Source organism: Cyprinus carpio, chromosome B16 (assembly GCF_018340385.1).
Source record: "Cyprinus carpio isolate SPL01 chromosome B16, ASM1834038v1, whole genome shotgun sequence".
Classification (NCBI taxonomy): Eukaryota; Metazoa; Chordata; class Actinopteri; order Cypriniformes; family Cyprinidae; genus Cyprinus; species Cyprinus carpio.
In genome coordinates, this window is record NC_056612.1 from 10,019,974 (window position 1) to 10,039,186 (window position 19,213).

The 19,213-nt window shown below is 41.1% G+C and overlaps 2 protein-coding genes across 2 annotated transcripts; both read left to right on the forward strand.

Moving 5' to 3' along the window:
* Positions 1-742: 742 nt before the first annotated feature.
* Positions 743-7,577, forward strand: il11a (interleukin 11a). Its single transcript, XM_042740626.1, has 5 exons — positions 743-1,197; positions 1,820-1,980; positions 5,131-5,223; positions 5,482-5,643; positions 6,430-7,577. Exons 1-5 carry the CDS (start codon positions 1,191-1,193, stop codon positions 6,601-6,603), a joined length of 597 nt encoding a protein of 198 aa, XP_042596560.1. The 5' UTR covers positions 743-1,190; the 3' UTR covers positions 6,604-7,577.
* Positions 7,578-9,691: 2,114 nt separating this feature from the next.
* LOC109105976 (zinc finger protein 628-like) lies at positions 9,692-19,083 on the forward strand. Its single transcript, XM_042740627.1, has 7 exons — positions 9,692-10,018; positions 12,051-12,610; positions 12,773-12,845; positions 13,364-14,455; positions 14,534-14,870; positions 15,596-15,750; positions 16,206-19,083. The coding sequence occupies exons 2-7, from the start codon at positions 12,237-12,239 to the stop codon at positions 18,432-18,434; spliced, it is 4,260 nt and encodes a 1,419-aa protein (XP_042596561.1). The 5' UTR covers positions 9,692-10,018; positions 12,051-12,236; the 3' UTR covers positions 18,435-19,083.
* Positions 19,084-19,213: the final 130 nt, after the last annotated feature.

Here is a 19,213-nt window from a genome sequence, read left to right on the forward strand (position 1 = left end):
CTAAATTAACCTTCCCCCTCTCCCTCTCTCTCTAACTCTGCCTGTCTCTCTCTTTTTCGCTCTTGAAGGCTTAGTGCTAATGTTCTGCAAGTTCCCTAACTGTTACTATGCAACACTTACAGGCCTTACTATGTAACACCTTTCACTTTTATTCCTTCTCTCACTCTTTCCTTTACCCTGGAGAGAAAGAAGGGGGAGCGTCAGAGAACGAAAAGAGTGGAAATTGGGTGGAAATAACAGACTGCTGTCTCAGGAGCGAAGTTTGAATATGGTAAATATGCGCAATGCAGCTGCTCCCTTTACATTGCATTATGCAAATAAAGTGATTATTTATTCTTAATATAACGGGGCTGAGAGAAAGACAGAACGGGAGAGTTATGAAACTCAGATTGACTGATATAAAATGAAACAATGGGCTTTTTAAACTTTTGCAGTGATAGAGGGAGAGAGGGGAAGAGATCTGCAGATGAAAAGATAAAGAGATGGACGATTTGATTGGCATAGATCGCGTAGCGGGATGGAGCAGAGGAAGAGAGATAGGAGAGATAGACAGACCTACTGAAAATGATATTGCCAGAGGGAAAAAAATAAAAACAACAGAAACCTCTTTTTTTCTTTCTTTCAAAAATTCGCAAAAGGAGACAGACAGTGCCGAGGGGCGGGAAGCGCGAGTGTGTGTGTGTGTGTGAGTGTTTTTATGAATGAAGTGGTGACTCAGGATGTGTCATACCCCCGTCTTTATAAAGGAAGTTTTAAACAAGCCTAAACATTTCACTTCGCGAAAAATTAGACTTACCCTCGCATCCTTCACTCTCTCTCTCTGTCTCTCCCTCCATACACCTCTCTGACCCTCGCCGTGTATCTTTCCATCCTCATTCGCGTTTGTTAAAACTAAACAACTATTGGGACCGGACAGAGTCAAGTTTTGGGGCTTTTTTTTCCAGTTCTCGCTAATACTGCACTTCTGTCATTCATTCATTTTCTTCCTCACCTCACGCTCTTCTTCTGTAAACTACTGTCGCGAGCAGTTCGCGCGGATACCGAGAGAGAGAGACGAACTTTGGAGCACGTGACAACATCTGGAGCTTCATTTATTTATTAATTTCTACGCTTTTGTTTGTTTGTTTATTTATTTCTCTGCGTATTTATTTGCAACGTATCTCCTTTATAAAATAAGGACCTGGACAAATATGAAATGTAAGTGTCACATTGTTTATATATTCGCTGTTATTTAAATTTTTTGTATGTAGGATACATTAGTGACGACACTAATTCCCTGTTTACAGTGTAGCGATTGACACTTGTTGCTGTAACCCACCAACTCGCCGTTTCTTATTAAAACACTCTGTTTAACTCGTTTTATATTGGCTAAAATAAACCTACGTAACTTTTAAGCATCCCTACTGATTTCTTAAACTGAAAAACCTTTATTGTAATTTATAAATGCGGGACTTTTTGATGGAGACCTGTACGGTTGTAAGTGGTAATAATGGGTTGAGTTAGTTTGACAGGATAACGGCTTGAGGCGCTCGCGGTTAGTTCATTAGAGAAGCATTTATCATGTCGACAGTAATAATGGATCAAGTGTTACTCGCTCAGGGCGCACAGCAGCGCCAGCGGACCGCTTCTTCTTCTAGTGTGATGCAACGTGTGATTTCCTTCTCCCAAAAAGATGAAAGAAGTGTCCTCTGGCTGAGACTCGATGTGCTCTGTGGACGTGTGGAAACACGGTCCCGTTGCAAGAGTGGCACTGGCTCCTTGGGACGAACATAGGAGTGTTGTTTGTAGCTGTGCATCAATGATTTGCTCTCCTCCACAGTGCTGGGTGACTCCTCCTCATCGCTGCTCCTCTCGCTGCTGCTGGCTCAACTTCATCTGTTAGCATCTGCCTTCCCTGCTCACCCCAGGCGGATCCAGACTGACTTTGACAAGCTGAGCAATCAGACCAGACACCTTCTGAAGCTGACTCAGGATCTACTGGTGAGTTGATCTGGTGTGACACCAGGACAGGAGAGGAAGTTCACACTGTACTCTGCTGATGATGATCAGATCTTGATCTTGAGCCTCTGAACAGCTGGGCTACAGTAATGCTCCTTGCAAAGATTTGTGGACAGGAATTGGCTTATCTCTCGCGCTTTCGCTCGCACACACCGCCGCTGAACGGCTTTTCATTCAGCTGGCTCATATTAGAGCTGAGATAGCAGATTGCGGTAGCTTTGAGTCCATGTGGGAGCAGATAAGGCTCATTACTGTAGCCTCTATCTGACTAAAAAAAACACACAGATCCTTGGGTTCAGGCCCAACAGCAGGGCTGACATCCCAGACTGCATCAAAGCCCGCAATGTAACATTCGTAAACTTGCAACTAATGAGCCTGAACCTACGGGATGGGGGTAAACACGATCTGCATGGCTCAGAACGAGCCTTGTGCTCGTATCCAGTTCTCAGACCATCTGAGAGCGAAATGCTGTGGGCTTTACTTGGGATTCTGTGGTTGCTATGTGATGGAGATCTGTACTTTGAGGGTCTTGAACCCACAGTGCACCCCTCACCTCTCCGAGGCCTCCCTTCCCTACCTCGGAAACATAAACAGGTCTGTGTTCCCATGGTTACTTGGAGGTCCTGTTTACCAGCACGAGTGAAGCACATGGCACTGAAAGGTGAAAAGTACAGTGCTGCCTTCTATGTAGTTCCACTGTAAATGAAAATGTTAACAGATGTACTGCTTAATGGCGTAGTATGAGCCGTGATCCTTCGTTGGAGTTGCTACTAATAGTTCACTCAAAAATGAAAATCATATCATCATCTACTCACCCTCATGTCATTCCAAACTTGCATGCATTTTTTCTTCTGTGGAATACAAAATTAGACATTTAAGTGTCTTTTTTTGCCTATACATTGAAAGTAAATGGGCCCAATGTTGTTTTGAACCCCATTGACTTTCATTGTATGGGCCAGTGTCACTGTTAACTAAAACTATTAAAAAATCAGTTAATGAAAATAAATAAATATATATTACATAAAAAATTTAACTAAATACATTTTTTTAAATGTTGCCTTTGCAAATCAGTTTAAGTTGAAGTACTAAAATCTGATACTGAAATAAAACTTTTTAAAATACAAACATGTCAATATGGCATATGACAAAATGACTAGAAATTAAATTAAAATTAAAAATGAAAACTGAAAATTTTAAATTTAAATTAAAACACAGATAAGGGCAAACCCATTTGAAACTATTCAAAATATCTTTGCATGTGTGTGTGTTCCACTGAATACAGGGTGAGTAAATGATGACAAAATGTCAATTTTTGGGTCTCATTTCATGTCACTTGTCATATTTTTGCATGGTCTTTGATTCCCGTTGACATTGAGATTATGTGTACAAGGTTATGCTAACTCAAACAATTACTCATCCCGAACAAGACAGATTTTCCTTTGAGAACAGAGAATCAGCTGATCTGACTCCATCACTTATAAATCCAAGGACAGATGCCACCTTTTCCAGTCCTGTGGTTCAATTAGATACAATAACACTTGGTTGTGTGTGTGCGTGTTGTATATAAGGGTGTTTTGCGTCTGCCGCCTTGTGTATGTGTACCAGATGTTACAGCGGAGAACCCTATCAAAGACCCCACTGGTGACAAAAGGGCCGACACACTTTGAAAAACATTTTGTTAGTTTTTCAGTGACATGAAGCATTTATTTTGGTTTCTTTTCTTCTTGCATGGAGTTCCACTTTACAGGGGTCAAGCCTAGGAAAGAAAAATAGAATGGGAGTTGACAGAAAGTCCCCACAAGAAAGCTATAAAACCTGATGTGTGCGTGTATGTACAGAATGTGTTACTGTTACTTGTGTGAGGTGGTGAGAGTGTGTATACATACGATGTTTGTATGACCGTGTGTGCGTGCCGTTGAGAGTGTGCATGTTGTAAATAGTTGTGGTCTGTGTAGGTGTGGGGCTGCTTGTTTAGCTTTTGGTCTCCACAGCAAAGTGTCCTGATAAAAATCACTCCGATTTATCACATTCCCGTATTTGCATTCAGGAAGACAGGAGGAGGGAGGGCACAAGAATCAGTTGAGTGAGGTCATGATCCAAACGGAGAGGGTGGGGGGAAACGGGACAAGCAACTGAGGAGATAAAGAGATCAGAGAGTGCTCTGGATGAGAGACGCTCAACAAGGTTTGTGTGTGATGATAGTGCCACTAGGATGAAGAGTGATGAGGTCTAGGATGGAGTGTGTCATCATTTGGCTGCTACCACAGAGCCTAGATAGAGAAATGGATGGATTCAGCTGAGGGAGCAGAAGTACACAAAAACAACAACAAATCAAGGAAAAAACACATCATTTCAAACAGAGCAAGAGTAGGATGGAAAGCTGGCTTCAGCACGCTATTATGTTCGTCATGCTGACTTCTGATTGGTCTACAGTGTTGTTTTCCTCTTCTGATGGGGCTTCAAAGACGCAAAGGGAGCATTACACCTGTCACATTATCAGCACTCATTAGCGTTCACAAACAACCCTTTGGATGACTTGTAAACAGGCTCTGCTCCATTCACGTGGCAGCCACATTAGGAACTTCGGATACTGTCTAAACACCGGGGAAAGCAAGTTAGGGTCACTCTTCACCCCCCTTGAGATACCTTAGAAACACCTGAGTTCGTTTCTGTCTCCCTCTAGTGCCAGGTGAAGGCAGTGCATCCAGGCATGGGCCAGCCCGTACGTCATGGCCCCTTTTTTTAGTCCTGACCCTGGAGTTTCCCTGCAGCCCAGTGTTGTCTATTCCACTTCAAACTCCTTAGTCATTGCATATGTTGTTATTCTTCCTCTAGAAAACATCCTGTGGCTTCAGGTCAGGAACTTTTATTGTCTGGGTTCAGAAGTTAAAGCCCGGGAAACTCTGGGTGACTGCTGCTCCCTGTAATTCTGCGGTGATTCTGCTAGTGGAAGCCAGTCGTTTCACTTGTGGGACAAATGTTACTCTGTTGTTTTGATTGTTGAGTTCAGAGTTGGGGATCTCGAAATTAGGTGTGACCAGAAGAAAATGTCATGACATTTTCATTCAGAATATTTGTGTGACGTGTTTCTTTTTTTCTTTTTGATTAATGCTTTTTGTCCTTTCTTTTCAGAAAAACCCAGTGTTTGCCACAGAGATTGATCACCAAAGGTTCAAGTCTCTTCCAGCGATCAGCAGCAGAGTCAGTGACCTCACCACTCTGGAGGTGTGTATGAATACAAATAGGCTTACGTACTGCCATTTATTTTCATTATGCACCTATTTATCAGTACAGGGCTGCCCAGGGCCCCAGCCCTCTTAAGAGCAGGTCCATCGGTTGCACTGCTGATGGGACAGCCCTGTAACTGTACATCTGTCTATTTGCTTGTACAATGTAGTTATTTGCCATGACATTATCATGATATTTTGTTCTGAATTCTCTAAATAATTTTGTTCCTGGCTCTTTTCTTTTCCTCTCTTGCAGTTCAAGCCTACACTTTCTCAGCTCTATGCAGACCTAAAGTCCTTTGAGCACCACTTTGAGTGGCTGAACAGAACGACACGCAAGCAGCAGCACAGCTCAGTACCAAAGCTGACAGACATGATCTCCCACATTAAAAGCCTCATAAACTCCTTACAGCGTCAGGTACATGCCCACACACACACATCTCTAAGCAAACAATACGTGCAACTGTTACGAGATTGGATTAGCCATTGTTTATGAAACCTATAAACTGTAGATATGTCTAATATATAATATTACAAGTATTAAATACATAGAATGTTACAGAATAGACGTTTGGGGTCAGTAAGTTTTTCTTTTATTAAGAACATCAAGGATTCAGGAAGGATGCATTTAAATGTTTAAAACATATATAATGCTACAAAAAATGCCAGTTTTTTTCTTTCAATGTTCTGTTCAACATTCTATTCGATAAAGATCTCGTGGTTTCCAAAAATATTAAGCAGCACAACTGGTTGTAACTTTGATAATAAGAAATGTTTCTTGTGCACCAAATCAGCATATTATAATGATTTCTGAAGGGTCATTGATGTAAGGTTCAGTGGCTGCTGAAAAATCAGCTTTGCAATCACAGGAATAAATTACATTTGAATATATATTTAAAAAGAAAACAGAAAACTGTTATTTTAAATTGTAAAAACATTTCACATTATTACAATTTTCTACATAAATGCAGCCCTGGTGAGCATAATCTCAAAAACATTAAAAAATCTAACTGAACCCAAACCTTTTGAATGGTTGTGTATAATAAAATGTATTTAAATATTATATAATACGTATATAATAATATATTTGTATTAAAATACATAAATACATAAAGTCTCTTAGGTGCATATGTACAGTGATAATTTATAGCTACATGGAAATATAATCAGTGCATTCATGATTATGATTTTTTTTTAATTTCAGATGACCCGAGCAGAGGCTCCACGGATCCCCGTTCCCTCTCCCTCACTCCCACCTAATCCCGCTTTTCATTGGGAGGTGGTTCAATCCTCTCAGGAACTCCTGCAGCAGTTCAGGCTCTTCTGTGACTGGGCCTCACGAGTGTTCCTTACCCTCAAATCCAAATTACCAGCATGATGAACCTCAGAGGCATCACACAAAAAACATTGGGCCAGGACTCAATCATTGGCCAAATGGACTGGACATAGGGAGCACCGGGACTTTCCCCAGTGGGTAGGGTCAATGTATGGGATAATAGTTTTGATATTGTCAGGCCGAAACATCTGAGTAACAGGATGGTAGCTGAGTATTTCAACTTGTTCTCTCGTACCCATTCACAACCTACTCTTGTTCAGTCTCGTTCCAACCGCCACTGCTTTGAACTCCCAAATCATAAGAATGAGAGTAAATCTGTGCATTATTAAGACATGCATAAATATAAATATTGCATATGGAACCAGGAAGACGATGACTGATTTGATCAACTGAAATATAGTGCTATAGAATTACTACCTCTTAAAAAATGTGGTCCAGTCCCAAGGGGTAAATGTAGTCATATAAAGGGACATATTAAACCATCTGACACCATATTGGACATTTTAAAAATCCTTGAATAATATATGTGATGCTGTGGTGGTGGATTATCTGTGGTGGGTTGTGATGGGCCGTGTATGTCCCAGACTGATTTGTTTTTAGTCCTAGTCCATCCCTGTTGCGGTCTGAAGCCTGATAAGTGAAGGAGTCTGATCTGAAATAACAGTGCACTCCAGTCGACATCCTGCTTCTGACGCTCCATTTAACCATAAACCTTCCTTTGCCTTTTCTTTTTTTATACAAATTAATTTTTCAGAACTATTTGTTATTTATGTATTTATTTATTTATTGACTAGTTATTTATTTGATGATATTATTTATTTGATTTCTTGATAAACGTGTCAGCATTCTTTCATTTGCAAGTCAAGAAGTAAAATGTACTCTCTTTCTTATTTTCCTTTATTCATCTGCTTCTCCTGTACCACACACAAAACCACATGTATGACAGTTCAATTTCATGTCTCTTATTAAACTGACTGTATTTTCATACAATTAAATTAAAATTTTTATTTCAATTATTAAGCCTCTCATTAAAAAAAAAAAACTTGACCCCAAATATCTAGTTAACTACAGACTGATCTCGAATCTCTCTTTTCTGTCAAAGATACTAGAAAAGGTAGTATCCTCACAATTATATTCCTTCTTAGCGAAAAATGTTATCTGTGAGGATTTCCAGTCAGGATTTAGACCGTATCATAGTACCAAGTCTGCTCTCATTAGAGTTACAAATGACCTGCTCATATCATCTGATCATGGTTTTATCTCTCTATTAGTGCTGCTAGATCTTAACGCTGCATTTGACACTATCGACCAAAACATTCTTTTGAATAGACTAAAAAAACTTTGTTGGCATTAGTGGAAGTGGATTAGCATGGTTCAAATCGTACTTATCTGACTGCCATAAATTCGTAGCAGTGAATGAAGATGTATCATACTGATCACAAGTGCAGTATGGAGTACCTCAAGGCTCAGTACTAGGACCGTTACTTTTCATGCTTTACATGTTACTCTTGGGAGATATCATCAGAAAACACGGTGTTATATACCGATTTGAAAAACTAACAGACTGCATAGTCGATATAAAAAACTGGATGATGAGTAATTTCTTACTGTTAAATTCTAAAAAAACAGAGGTGTTAATTATCAGACCTAAAACCTCTGCATGTAATAACCTAGAACACCATCTAACACTTGATGGCTGCTTTGTCAATCCTTCGCCATCAGTTAGGAACCTATGTGTGCTATTTGACAGCAATCTTTCCTTCGAAAGCCATGTTTCTAGCATTTGTAAAACTGCATTTTTCCATCTCAACAATATATCTAAATTGCGACCTATGCTCTCAATGTCAAATGCATAAACGTTAATTCATGCGGTCATGACCCTAAGGTTAGATTATTGTAATGCTTTACTGGGTGGTTGTTCTGCACGCTTAATAAACAAACTCCAGCTGGTCCAAAATGCATCATCTAGAGTTCTTAATAGAACCAGGAAGTATCAGAACCAGGTCACGGTAGCCACCAGATCAAGTCCGTATCCAGCCCAGATCGTGGATCAGCACCTAGAGATGACCTCTACAGCCCTGAATTTCAGCGGAGACAAGGATAACTAGATGAGCCCCAGAGACAGATCCCCAGTGAAGACCTTGTCTCCTAGATGGCTGTCGGGACAAGACCACGGAACCAGATGAGCCCTCTGCACAATCTAACTTTGCTGCAACATGGATCAACCTGCTGGTTCGTCTGGCTGGAGAACAGGCCCCCCGACTAAGCCTGGTTTCTCCCAAGGTTTTTTTCTCCATTCTGTCCCTGATGGAGTTTTGGTTCCTTGCTGCTGTTGCCTCTGGCTTGCTTAGATGGGGACACTTAATTTCAAGCGATATCGTCGACTTGATTGCACAGATACTATTTAAACTGGACTGAGCTGGACGAAGACATCACTGAATTCAATGATGAACTGCCTTTAACTGAAAATTGAATGTTTACTATTGTCCTTTTGCATTGACACTATTTTCCTATTTTGATACTGTAAAGCTGCTTTGACAATCTGTTTTTCTTAAAAGCACTATATAAATAAAGGTGACTTGTCTTGATTGATTAAGTTGGTTTCTGTGTCTACATAGACTGAAAGTTGCTACATGTTTGTGCACTAAATATGCAAAAGCTGGCTGTGTTCAACTGTGTGCCTTCTGAGAGAGACAATAAAGGAATTTACATGTAACTTGTAGACATTTAATTTCTTATTGTCCATTGTCTAAAAGCAAAGACTATATGATTATGAATGCTACAGTTAAAATTAGGGATATAGATTAACTTTTGAGTAGGCCTGCATATTTTCCTACTGTGGTTGGTGTAATGGCATTCAATAAACGTACTGAGCCAGAGATGACGTAGGAGTTAAACTACATTACCCACAAACACTTGCGCAGAGCCAACCCGGTACATAAAAGATAATTTCTTTGTCTATAAAGCTGAATTGAGACTTATCTAAGAAGAGATATTTGCATAATAAGTTAATTGGTTTATTCCGCGTGGGTTTTAAACAAAACCACCGACAGTCTATGCATAATTTAATAAAAAGTTCCTTACAGTATTTTTTCTTGACCAATGAGACGAGCCAACAGGGGACGTGAGCGGACCAATAGCCGACGACTTTACTGAGAGGCGGTCACAGACGGGCGACTGCTGGTTAGTTTGTGCTCTAGATTATTGTTAAGGTTGTGTGGACGATCACTGCGGAGTTTGGCCTTATAACATTACATCAAAAACGGCTATTTCTCAGCAGTGAACCAGGGGGATAACACATGCATAGAATAATGCACTTATTCCGACAAATATTGTGACGCTTGAGGAACGAAGACAAGGCTGGGATGGGTTCGAGAAGGCCGGCTCGAGCCAGCGCAAATAATTCAGCAAACAGCCGATAAAAAGACCCACTGTCGATTAGTTTAGAAACCGAGGGGTGAGTACGCTTTGGCCACTTGAAGCCTTTTATCTCATTTTGTGTTTAGTTTTTTTTTTTCCATTTCCCTGGGACAAGAAGGCAGGAACACACAGATAGATAGCAGGTGAGGGAGGGGGAGTGAAGCAGCAGGAGGAGGATCTTTAAAGGGGAAGGTGGATCAACTCAAATGCTCTGTTTACTATTAAGATACATTGAGGATCTTCAGAATTACTTGTGGAAAGAATTCTTGTAAAATAACATGCAGTCTTTTTTAAAAGCTTTCCAATTTCAAGGACAGTCTGTTAGCTAATGTCATATTTTGTTTATCACAAATCATATTATTAGCATAACATCTTGGATAAAAAAGTTGAATTGAAATTTAAAATGATCTTCAGAATGTGTTAGTATTTGGTTAGTCTTAGTTTTTGCTTTAATGAAACTCCACAGGTTTGCTGCATGATCCAGGGAGCTTGGAACAAGAACATCTGACTGTCTGAACAAAGCAGTTCACATGATCAGTGTCACGCATTTGCTTGATTAGTGACCTAGAAATAGTGCATGATCTTATATATAGTAGTCTTGCATCATTTCAACCTTTTCTTTATTTTGTATTGTTCAAAATTTATCTTTATTTACAGGCTCAGATTACAAACAGTGTAGTCTCAGACATTCAGGATAAACTGAATATTTTTATTTATAATATGTCAGCAGTTCTCCACTGTTTTTGGTTTACGTCACAATTTTGGCACTCAGAAGAGGTGACACATTACATACATACATGCATACATATTTATTGTGCAAAAGAAAAGAAAAATCAAAAAATGCAATGCTTAAATAATGTATTAATATAATCATGTTTAATATTAATATTACTATGCTTAAGGATTTGATACTGATGGTCAGCATGCTTGTCTTTAGTGTTTCTAAATGTCACTTGAATTTCAATGGCTTCCTGTCCATGACAGGCAATGATTCATAGCACAAAAATATTTTGTACAGTACAAACCATGTATATTCTCATTTACCTTGTGTAGTTGTATTCATAGTTTTTAAGTATGAGGAAGTTAAACAAAGTATCAAACAAGCTGATATTGACATCTGCCTAATTTGGCTTGCTTCCGTCAAAATAAAGGAATAATTCACCTAAAAATTAAAATTAGCTGAAAATTTACTAACCCTCAGGCCATCTGAGATTTATATGAGTTTGTGTCTTCATTGATACCAATTTGTAGAAATTTAGCCTTCCATCACATGGTCATCAATGGATCCTCTGCAGTGAATGGGTGCCAGCATAATTAGCGTCCAAACCGCTGATAAAAACATCACAATAATCCACACGACTCCAGTGAAGCAAACACATCTATCATTAAGACGTTTTCAACTTCAAATCACTGCCTCTGGCTAAAATATGATAATATTGTCTTCTGCAGTGAAAATGTTGTCATGTCTGAATCAGGAGAGAAATATGCACAGATCAAGCATGGTTTACAATCAAAAACAGCCTAAAATAGTTCTTAACAAAAATTTGTTGGTAGATTTTGATGTGGGATGATAACAGGGGATGGACTTTTTCACTGGAGGAAGCTTTATTATGGATTACGGACTGGTATTTTGGCCAGTTTTTAAAATGCCTTAATGATGTGTTTGTTTCCTACCAACATGCAGTTTTTGCTTCACAAGACATTAATCGATGGACTGGAGTTGTGTGGATTATTGTGATGTTTTTATCAGCTGTTTGAATTCTCATTCTCATAAGTGATGTAATGCAAAATTTCTTCTTATCTGATCCAATGAAGAAACAAACTCATTTACATCATGGGTGAACTCTTCCTTTAACAAAATACGAGAAACCTTTTCATATTTATTATTTATCCTTTACACGCATGATTATATGGTAGTAGCATCTTATTGTTTGCTGTCCCCAACACCTGAAAATAAAATTTCCCCTTTTTTTAGTTGTAACACACCAGTTGACAATCACTGTTCTATCTTAAATGGTTTTTATTTGTATTTGCATGGATCATAAAAATGTTTAAATGTGTTATTACAGCTCTACCAACTAAGAAGGAGAAGACAATAGAAGACATTCTGCCTCAGAAAAGATTCTCTTGCTGAAATCTGAGAAAACTGGCCCAAACTCTACTAAACACAAGCCATGGCTGCCATAATTAGAGCAAAACTGCAAAACGACTGAGATTCCTTCACTACAGCCCAACTTTTTTTAACACCAGCTGTGATGGCTAACACTGTTGCTACTCTGGTGGTCCAGACTGAACTCTTACCTTCTCAGACGCCCTCCTCCCTCTCTCCCTTTCCTTCCCTCCTCCCCTCTGTAGAGGATGGAGAGGAGGATGGAGAGAAGGGAGAAGAAGAGGGCAAAGAGTCAGGAACAGTTGGGCTCACAGGTGACATGGTGACATCATCAACACCCCCTGCAACGGTGGCTCAAAACCCAGAGCATCCATTCCAGTGTTTGGACTGTGGCAAGAGTTTTAAGTGGTCATCCAGATTGGCACATCATCAGAGAAGCCATAACAATGAGAGGCCATATCGCTGTAACCTTTGCCCTAAGGCCTTTAAGGGCTCATCTGCCCTACTATACCACCAGAGGTGAGACGTCAGTTGATTCTACATATGGACTGAGATGCAGGGTCACACAGCATTGAATATTGTATAACGTATGAAGATGTGGTTGCGTGGTTACTGTTTTTGTTCTGTTACTTGCTGTTCACCACAAGTTCCTCAGTAAAATTGGTTTGTATGTTGTTTAAGGTCTCATTCTGGAGAGAAGCCGTATAAGTGTGATGACTGTGGTAAAGCATTCAAACGCTCTTCTCTTCTACAGGTGAGCCATTCCCATCTTTATGATCCAGATTCAGATTTCAGTGAGTCTTCATATGAGGTCCACCTCAAAATAAAATGAAGGAATCAATTAATGTATTCACGGAAATAAAAGAGAATAGATAAATATATTTTTTATTTGACATAGAGTAGACTTATTTAAAACTGTTTATTTAATTCAGCTGTCCAGTGGTGAACTGCACAATGGCATTTTTTTTATTTTTTATTCTTAAAATAAAATTATATGTTTTTTGTTTGTTTGTTTGTTTTTTTCCTAATCTAGTTGCCTAATTAACCTGGCATAAACCTTTTTGTGGAAAATGTAATATATTTCTTTTAGGATTCTTTGATTAATAGAAAGTTCAAAAGAACAGTGTTTATTTTAAATAAATATGTCATAATGTAAAAGTATTTATTGTCGCTTTTGATCCATTCAGTGTGGGCTTACTGAATAAAAGTAGTAATTTCTTTCAGAAAAAAATTTTTCTATTTACCTACTATCACAATGGTTTATCTATCCAGATACATCGGAGTGTGCATACAGGCCTTCGCACTTTCCAGTGCTCCTACTGCCCTTTGACCTTCAAATGGAGCTCACATTACCAGTATCACCTCCGCCAGCACACCGGTGAATGTCCGTACCCATGTGACAGCTGCTCCAAAGCCTTCAAGAACTCCAGCAGCCTGCGTCGCCATAAGAATGTACACCTGGGCTTCAAGCCGTACGTCTGTGATGTCTGCAATAAAGCCTTCAGTCAGTCCACTAATCTGCGACAGCACATGCGCATACACACGGGTGAACGTCCGTATATCTGTGGGGATTGTGGGCGCAGCTTCACGCATTCGTCCAACTTGGCGCTGCATCGCATCTCTCACATAGAAGGAAAGGGCAAAAGTGCTGGGAAGGGTGGAGGGGCTGATTCAGGGTCAGCAGCTCAAGAGATGGAGGTGGTGCTGACAGAGGACTTGAACACTGTTGGGATGAGTATTTCTGAAATGGTTGGGCTCGTTGGTGGACAGGAAGGAGGGGTCGGACAGGTGTTCCTGTCTCACAATACTTCCTCACCTGCTACCTCAGGTACAGCCAATCAGAACATCCTGCCACTGCTGACACTCACACCCACTTCCTCCACTGTCACAAGCTCAGAGCATATCCACATGAGCAAGAATGACACAGGTGCTGGTGTTTTGCTGTTTAGTTGTGGCAGCTGTAATGAGACATTTTCAACACAGAGTCACCTTGAGGAGCATCAGACTCTACATCTAGATAGTCTTGGCCCAGCAGGTGGTGGAGGGGTCGCTACAGAAAATAGCACGGAGGTTGAGGGAGGTGGAGTGTCACTGGTGGGTGCTACACCATTGTTGGCAGACTTTGAAGAGGTTGTTGAAACCACCACAGTTGCAGATAGTGGGCAGACAGCAGAGTTACTTGGTCTGGATGCCATTAGAAATGAGTCAGGGCAGGCACAGTATGATCTTCTGCAGACCTTTACTGCGTCTGTGAATCAGATGCCCACTGATACCGGTGTGCCAACTGCACAAGCTACAACAGAATGTGTCTACTGTGGGAAGAGTTTCAAAACCAGCAGTGGTCTGACCAGACATGTGGCTCAGGTGAGATCAAGAAACTGTTCTGGTGGACAGAGCATTTTAAGAACCAAACCTCCATTTCTCATTGTCTCTTTCTTTTTGGCCCATCCTCTTGCTCTATCAGAGTCGCGTTCTCAGTTCAACTGCTCGGCATGTGATCGCTCCTTCCCTCTGCTCTCCTCTCTGCTCAACCACCAGCACTCCCACACTCCAGAGCAGAGGCTGCTTGCAGAGGCAGAAGCAGAGATCGTCTGCCCCTCTCTCTCATTGCCCCTGCCCTCCTTAAAGAGAGATGGAGAAGATGGAGAGAGAGAAATCCATGTCAGTCTTATTGCTGTTACTGAGGAGGGAGAGAGACGAACTGTAAAGCCATCTGCCAAAGCATCAGGAAAGGGAGCTAGGAGAGGTGGAGGCAGCAAGACATCTGCCACAAATAATGGTAAGAGTGCTGCAGTGGATGCAAAATTATTAGTTTGGTTTGTTCAAAATCTGGCATCTCTGATTGTAAGGTTTTATTATTCTTATTTATTATACTATGCTATTTATTTTCAAGACCTTACATTACCTTATATCAGTGGTTCTCAGTTCCAGTCCTTGCACCCCCCAGCTCTGCATATTTTGCATGTCTCTCTTTGTTAACACACCTGATTCAGATAATCAGCTCATTAGATGTAAGCGCCGTGCATGAACTGTGTACCCATTGACATGGTCCCTACACAGTGTTCATTGCTCCCTACTCCCTGAGCAGGGGAAATCTGTTGAAGTTTTCCTCACTTCCGAACATTCATTCATTCCCGCTGCACAACGTCTTCACACACGGGCAAGTGTGACATCATATACCTCTGTAAATAAATAAAATTTAAATTCACATCTCGCACACTTCAATGCACTTTGAATGGAACATATACGTTTGCTTCGAACTGGAATCATGTCGGAATATCCTGTGATGTCCACTTTGCAGGGCACTTACATTCGAATAGAACAAATTTCTGAAGCCATAAGAGAAACATAAAAAATGTGCAGAGCAGGGGGGTGCGAGGATTGGAATTGAGAACCGCTGGCTTACATGATATAATAAACACCCATTTGATACATGAGACATTTGCACACACAGTGTAACTCATATTCATCTCACAGCTGAATTTCTGTTTTCATTCCCTACAGAGAGGCCATATCGCTGCTCTGAATGTGGTAAGTCATTCAAAGGTTCATCAGGTCTTAGGTACCACATGAGAGACCACACTGGGGAAAGACCGTATCGATGCACAGAATGTGGCAAGAGCTTCAAAAGGTCCTCACTGCTCTCCATACACCAAAGGGTAAATAGATCTTCTTGTCAAACTGATGTTTTGATATCTTTTTGCATAACAGCAGGATTAAAAAACTGATTCATTGCATTATTTCATCAGTGATGTAATGTTTTATTTTAATGGTAGAATTTTTTAATTGTTTTTTTTTGTATATAATATTTACTGGTTGATACAGTTAATAAGTTCAGCTCACTGGCTCTGATTTGGTCACAGAAGTTAACAACACACTAAAGGAAAGCTTACCTGTGACTTGTAGTTCAGTTTGTATCTCACACAAAGCAATGTAGCCCATGATTTGTAACAACTACACTAATAATACTTTTATTATGCCTTTATGGTGTATTTATCCATGGAGAATGGCCTGAGCAGCTTTGGTTATGAATGACAGAGTTCTAATATATTCTAATGTATGTTTTCTAAATTAGCTCTAAAAACATCTTGAAAAATGTTCTCAACCCATCTAGGTCCACACAGGTGTGCGGGCTTTTCAGTGCCCCTACTGTCCACTGACCTTTAAGTGGAGCTCACACTACCAGTACCATCTTCGCCAGCACACCGGTGAGCGGCCATATGTATGTCAGGAATGTGGCAAGTCTTTCAAGAACACCAGCTGTCTCCGTCGCCACAGTCAGCTCCATTCTGGCCTACGTCCACACGCTTGCTCTGTGTGTGGAAAGGCTTTCTCTCAAACCTCCAACCTCAAACAGCACGAACGGACACACTCTGGAGAAAGGCCCTTTCAGTGCTCCCAGTGCCACAAGAGCTTCACCCACTCATCCAATCTGCAGCTGCACCTACGCACACACTCCTCGCACAAGGACTTCAAGTGCCAACACTGCGGAAAAGAGTTTGTCATGCTCTCCTACCTGCAGAGGCACTTGAGAACTCACAGTTCTGGGGGTGCAGTAGCATGTACGAAGGAAGCAGGAAAGGTGGCTAAAGGCAGTGGGGCTTCAGAGTCAGCAACGCTAAATGTAAACTTGAATGTACCTGGAGGGCTTACCTCCTTGTTTCCCACTGATGGCAATTCCACATTGATTCTTTCACCTCCAAATCTTGACATACCTCCAAACACATCACAGAATTATTTTATGATCCAGACGACTTCAGGTTTGCAACTGATCCCACTATCCAATCCCACGCCAACACAGCCTGCCCCTCCTCCTCCTCCCCCACCACCACCTCCACAGACACAAAATTTCCTGCTTCTTCAGTGCCAGTCCAACAATGGAAACCAGCCTAGTCTTATCCTGGTTCCCACAGCATCCAGTACAAACACTATTCCCACCCCTTCAGAACCACAGACCCTGCCCTTGGTGCAGACCATTCCGGCAATGCCCCAAGTGCTGGCAGCACCCCAAACTCAAATCCAGCAATTTCAACCAGTTCACACCCAGCAGAGATTTATTTTGACTAATTATAATGCTCCCCTCGTTACTGCCCAGCCTCTAAGCACATCGACGATTGCACGTCCCATTTTAGGCAGCCTCAGTCGTAGCCGGAAAGGAGGAACCAGGCGTGGACGGAAGCCTAAAGCTGCTACCCAAAAATCCCCCCCTACAGTTCAGACCACGCCAGTTAAGCAACCGTTAATGTTATCAGGTGTAACTTCCACATCTACCACAATATCTAGTGCCAATTCTGCTGCTGCTTCAAAGACAGAGTTCCCACGGCTTAATACTGATGATCCACCGGCTATGTCACCTGTCAGCATTAGCCAAGTACCTGGAAACTCTTCGGTTCCTGCAGTTAACATCATTTCAGTGACACCAAACTCCACTCTAACAAACAGTTCCCCCATGTTGAGCAGTGATCCTGAGAGTGTTCCAATCGAAGAGAAAGCTGTCGAAGAAATCTCAAGGGAGCACTTCGTTCTGTGTCTAAAGAAAGAAATGGAGAATGGAGGACAGGGGGATGGGATGGAGGGAAGGAGTGATGCAGGGCGGTCTTTTGTATTGCAGATTGAAGGTGAGGGCCAGCAAGAAGAGGGAGGGAATAGTGAGGGAGGAGAGAAGTCATATGTCCTCCGGTTTCAGACAGAGGGAGAATGTGAAGGAGATGCAGGAAAAGAGAAGACAGAAATGGTCTCTCTTAACTTACTCCAAGAGTGGACCGGACCGAGTGAGGGGCATGGAACTGCAGATGCCGAGGGAAGTGTTGAAGTAGAAAAGTCCTTTGTGCTTCATTTCCAAACAGAGCCTCAGAGTGAGGAGGACATTCAGCCAAACTCAGGCTTCATAGGAGGCCCAGGTGAGGATCTCAGCCTTTCTTGCCATCCGGGTCAAGCCTTAGTGCCTCTGGAAGGGCAGGATGTGGTATTTGAGCTCGGTGATGAGAAAATGGATGGAAGCACGGGTCCAGGGGACAGTGTTCAAATGATTGCACTGATAGAAGGTGAGGGCAATGGTTCGGGGGCAAGGGGCAGTTTTAAAGGTGCTGTTGGGGCAAACTCTGGGCAAATGGAGGGAATCTTCCAGTTAGAGGGGGGAGAAGGCATTGTCATAATTGAAGTTAGCACCAGCAGTTTGAGAGAGGGTGGAATAGAGGCAGCAGATGTAGGACATACTTTAGCGGAAGGAGCTGAGGAAAAACAAGCTAATGATGCACAAGAGGCACGAGAGGAAGTAATGTCAGAAGAGTCAAAACTTGTTGAGGCTGAGAGCATATCATCGTCAGAGATTGGACTAACTTAGGGTTAAGAATGGAGAACTCTTATAGTCAATCGGACTGGCTTTAACACAGATCACACCTCATGACACTGTTTAAAATGCAAAATGGCACATTTGTTTATCACATATCCAAACTGGATTCATTTCAAGTAATGGTTCTGTTATTCTAAAGTGTTCCTTTTGGACTGTGATTAATGTTTTTAGAGATCAGGAAGCTGACAACAACATTGTAGCTATGTTGAATCTTACATAAATCATTAGAGACCTATTTGGTCCACACATAGACATCCTTAGAACACCACAGTGTCTTCTTCCTAAGCTGTTGTCCCCCCCACCCCCAAGACTGCACTTTGTGGGGATAAAGCATATTGCTTGTAGTTACAGTTGTTCACCTGGCCCCTACGGGGAGCTATTTCACAAACCACAATCATCAAATACAGCCCAGCCAAAAAGCAGCGGTTTCTAAATGAAGGAAATCCCTGGTGCTCTTCCACATCCAGGGTGCACTGAAAAGAGAATTCATAAACTAATATGAAATTTGAACTATATTCAGCTATGCTGACATGTTGACAGTGACTGTACAAAGTGAACTTTTGTAAATATGTCTACTCTGTTTTCATTCTTAATATTGGTACTAGATTACAATTACCAATAAAAATAAATATGAATGTCAGTATTTGTGTTTGCTATTTTACTTATTTCTCAGAGCTTAAAAATATATTCATTTTACTTCATATGTAGGTAAATTTTTGTTAAGATTTCATTGATATAGTTAATAATTCCATTTGAAATTGCTGCAAATC

Excerpts from the sequence above, each read along its gene's own strand:
- il11a (XM_042740626.1), top strand. Across the intron at positions 1,981-5,130 it reads AGCTGACTCAGGATCTACTG|AAAAACCCAGTGTTTGCCAC; the intron begins GTGAGTTGATCT and ends CTTTCTTTTCAG. Across the intron at positions 5,644-6,429 it reads TAAACTCCTTACAGCGTCAG|ATGACCCGAGCAGAGGCTCC; the intron begins GTACATGCCCAC and ends TTTTAATTTCAG.
- LOC109105976 (XM_042740627.1), top strand. The coding sequence starts at position 12,237 with ATGGCTAACACTGTTGCTACTCTGGTGGTCCAGACTGAACTCTTACCT. Across the intron at positions 14,456-14,533 it reads TGACCAGACATGTGGCTCAG|GCCCATCCTCTTGCTCTATC; the intron begins GTGAGATCAAGA and ends TCTTTCTTTTTG. Across the intron at positions 14,871-15,595 it reads GACATCTGCCACAAATAATG|AGAGGCCATATCGCTGCTCT; the intron begins GTAAGAGTGCTG and ends CATTCCCTACAG.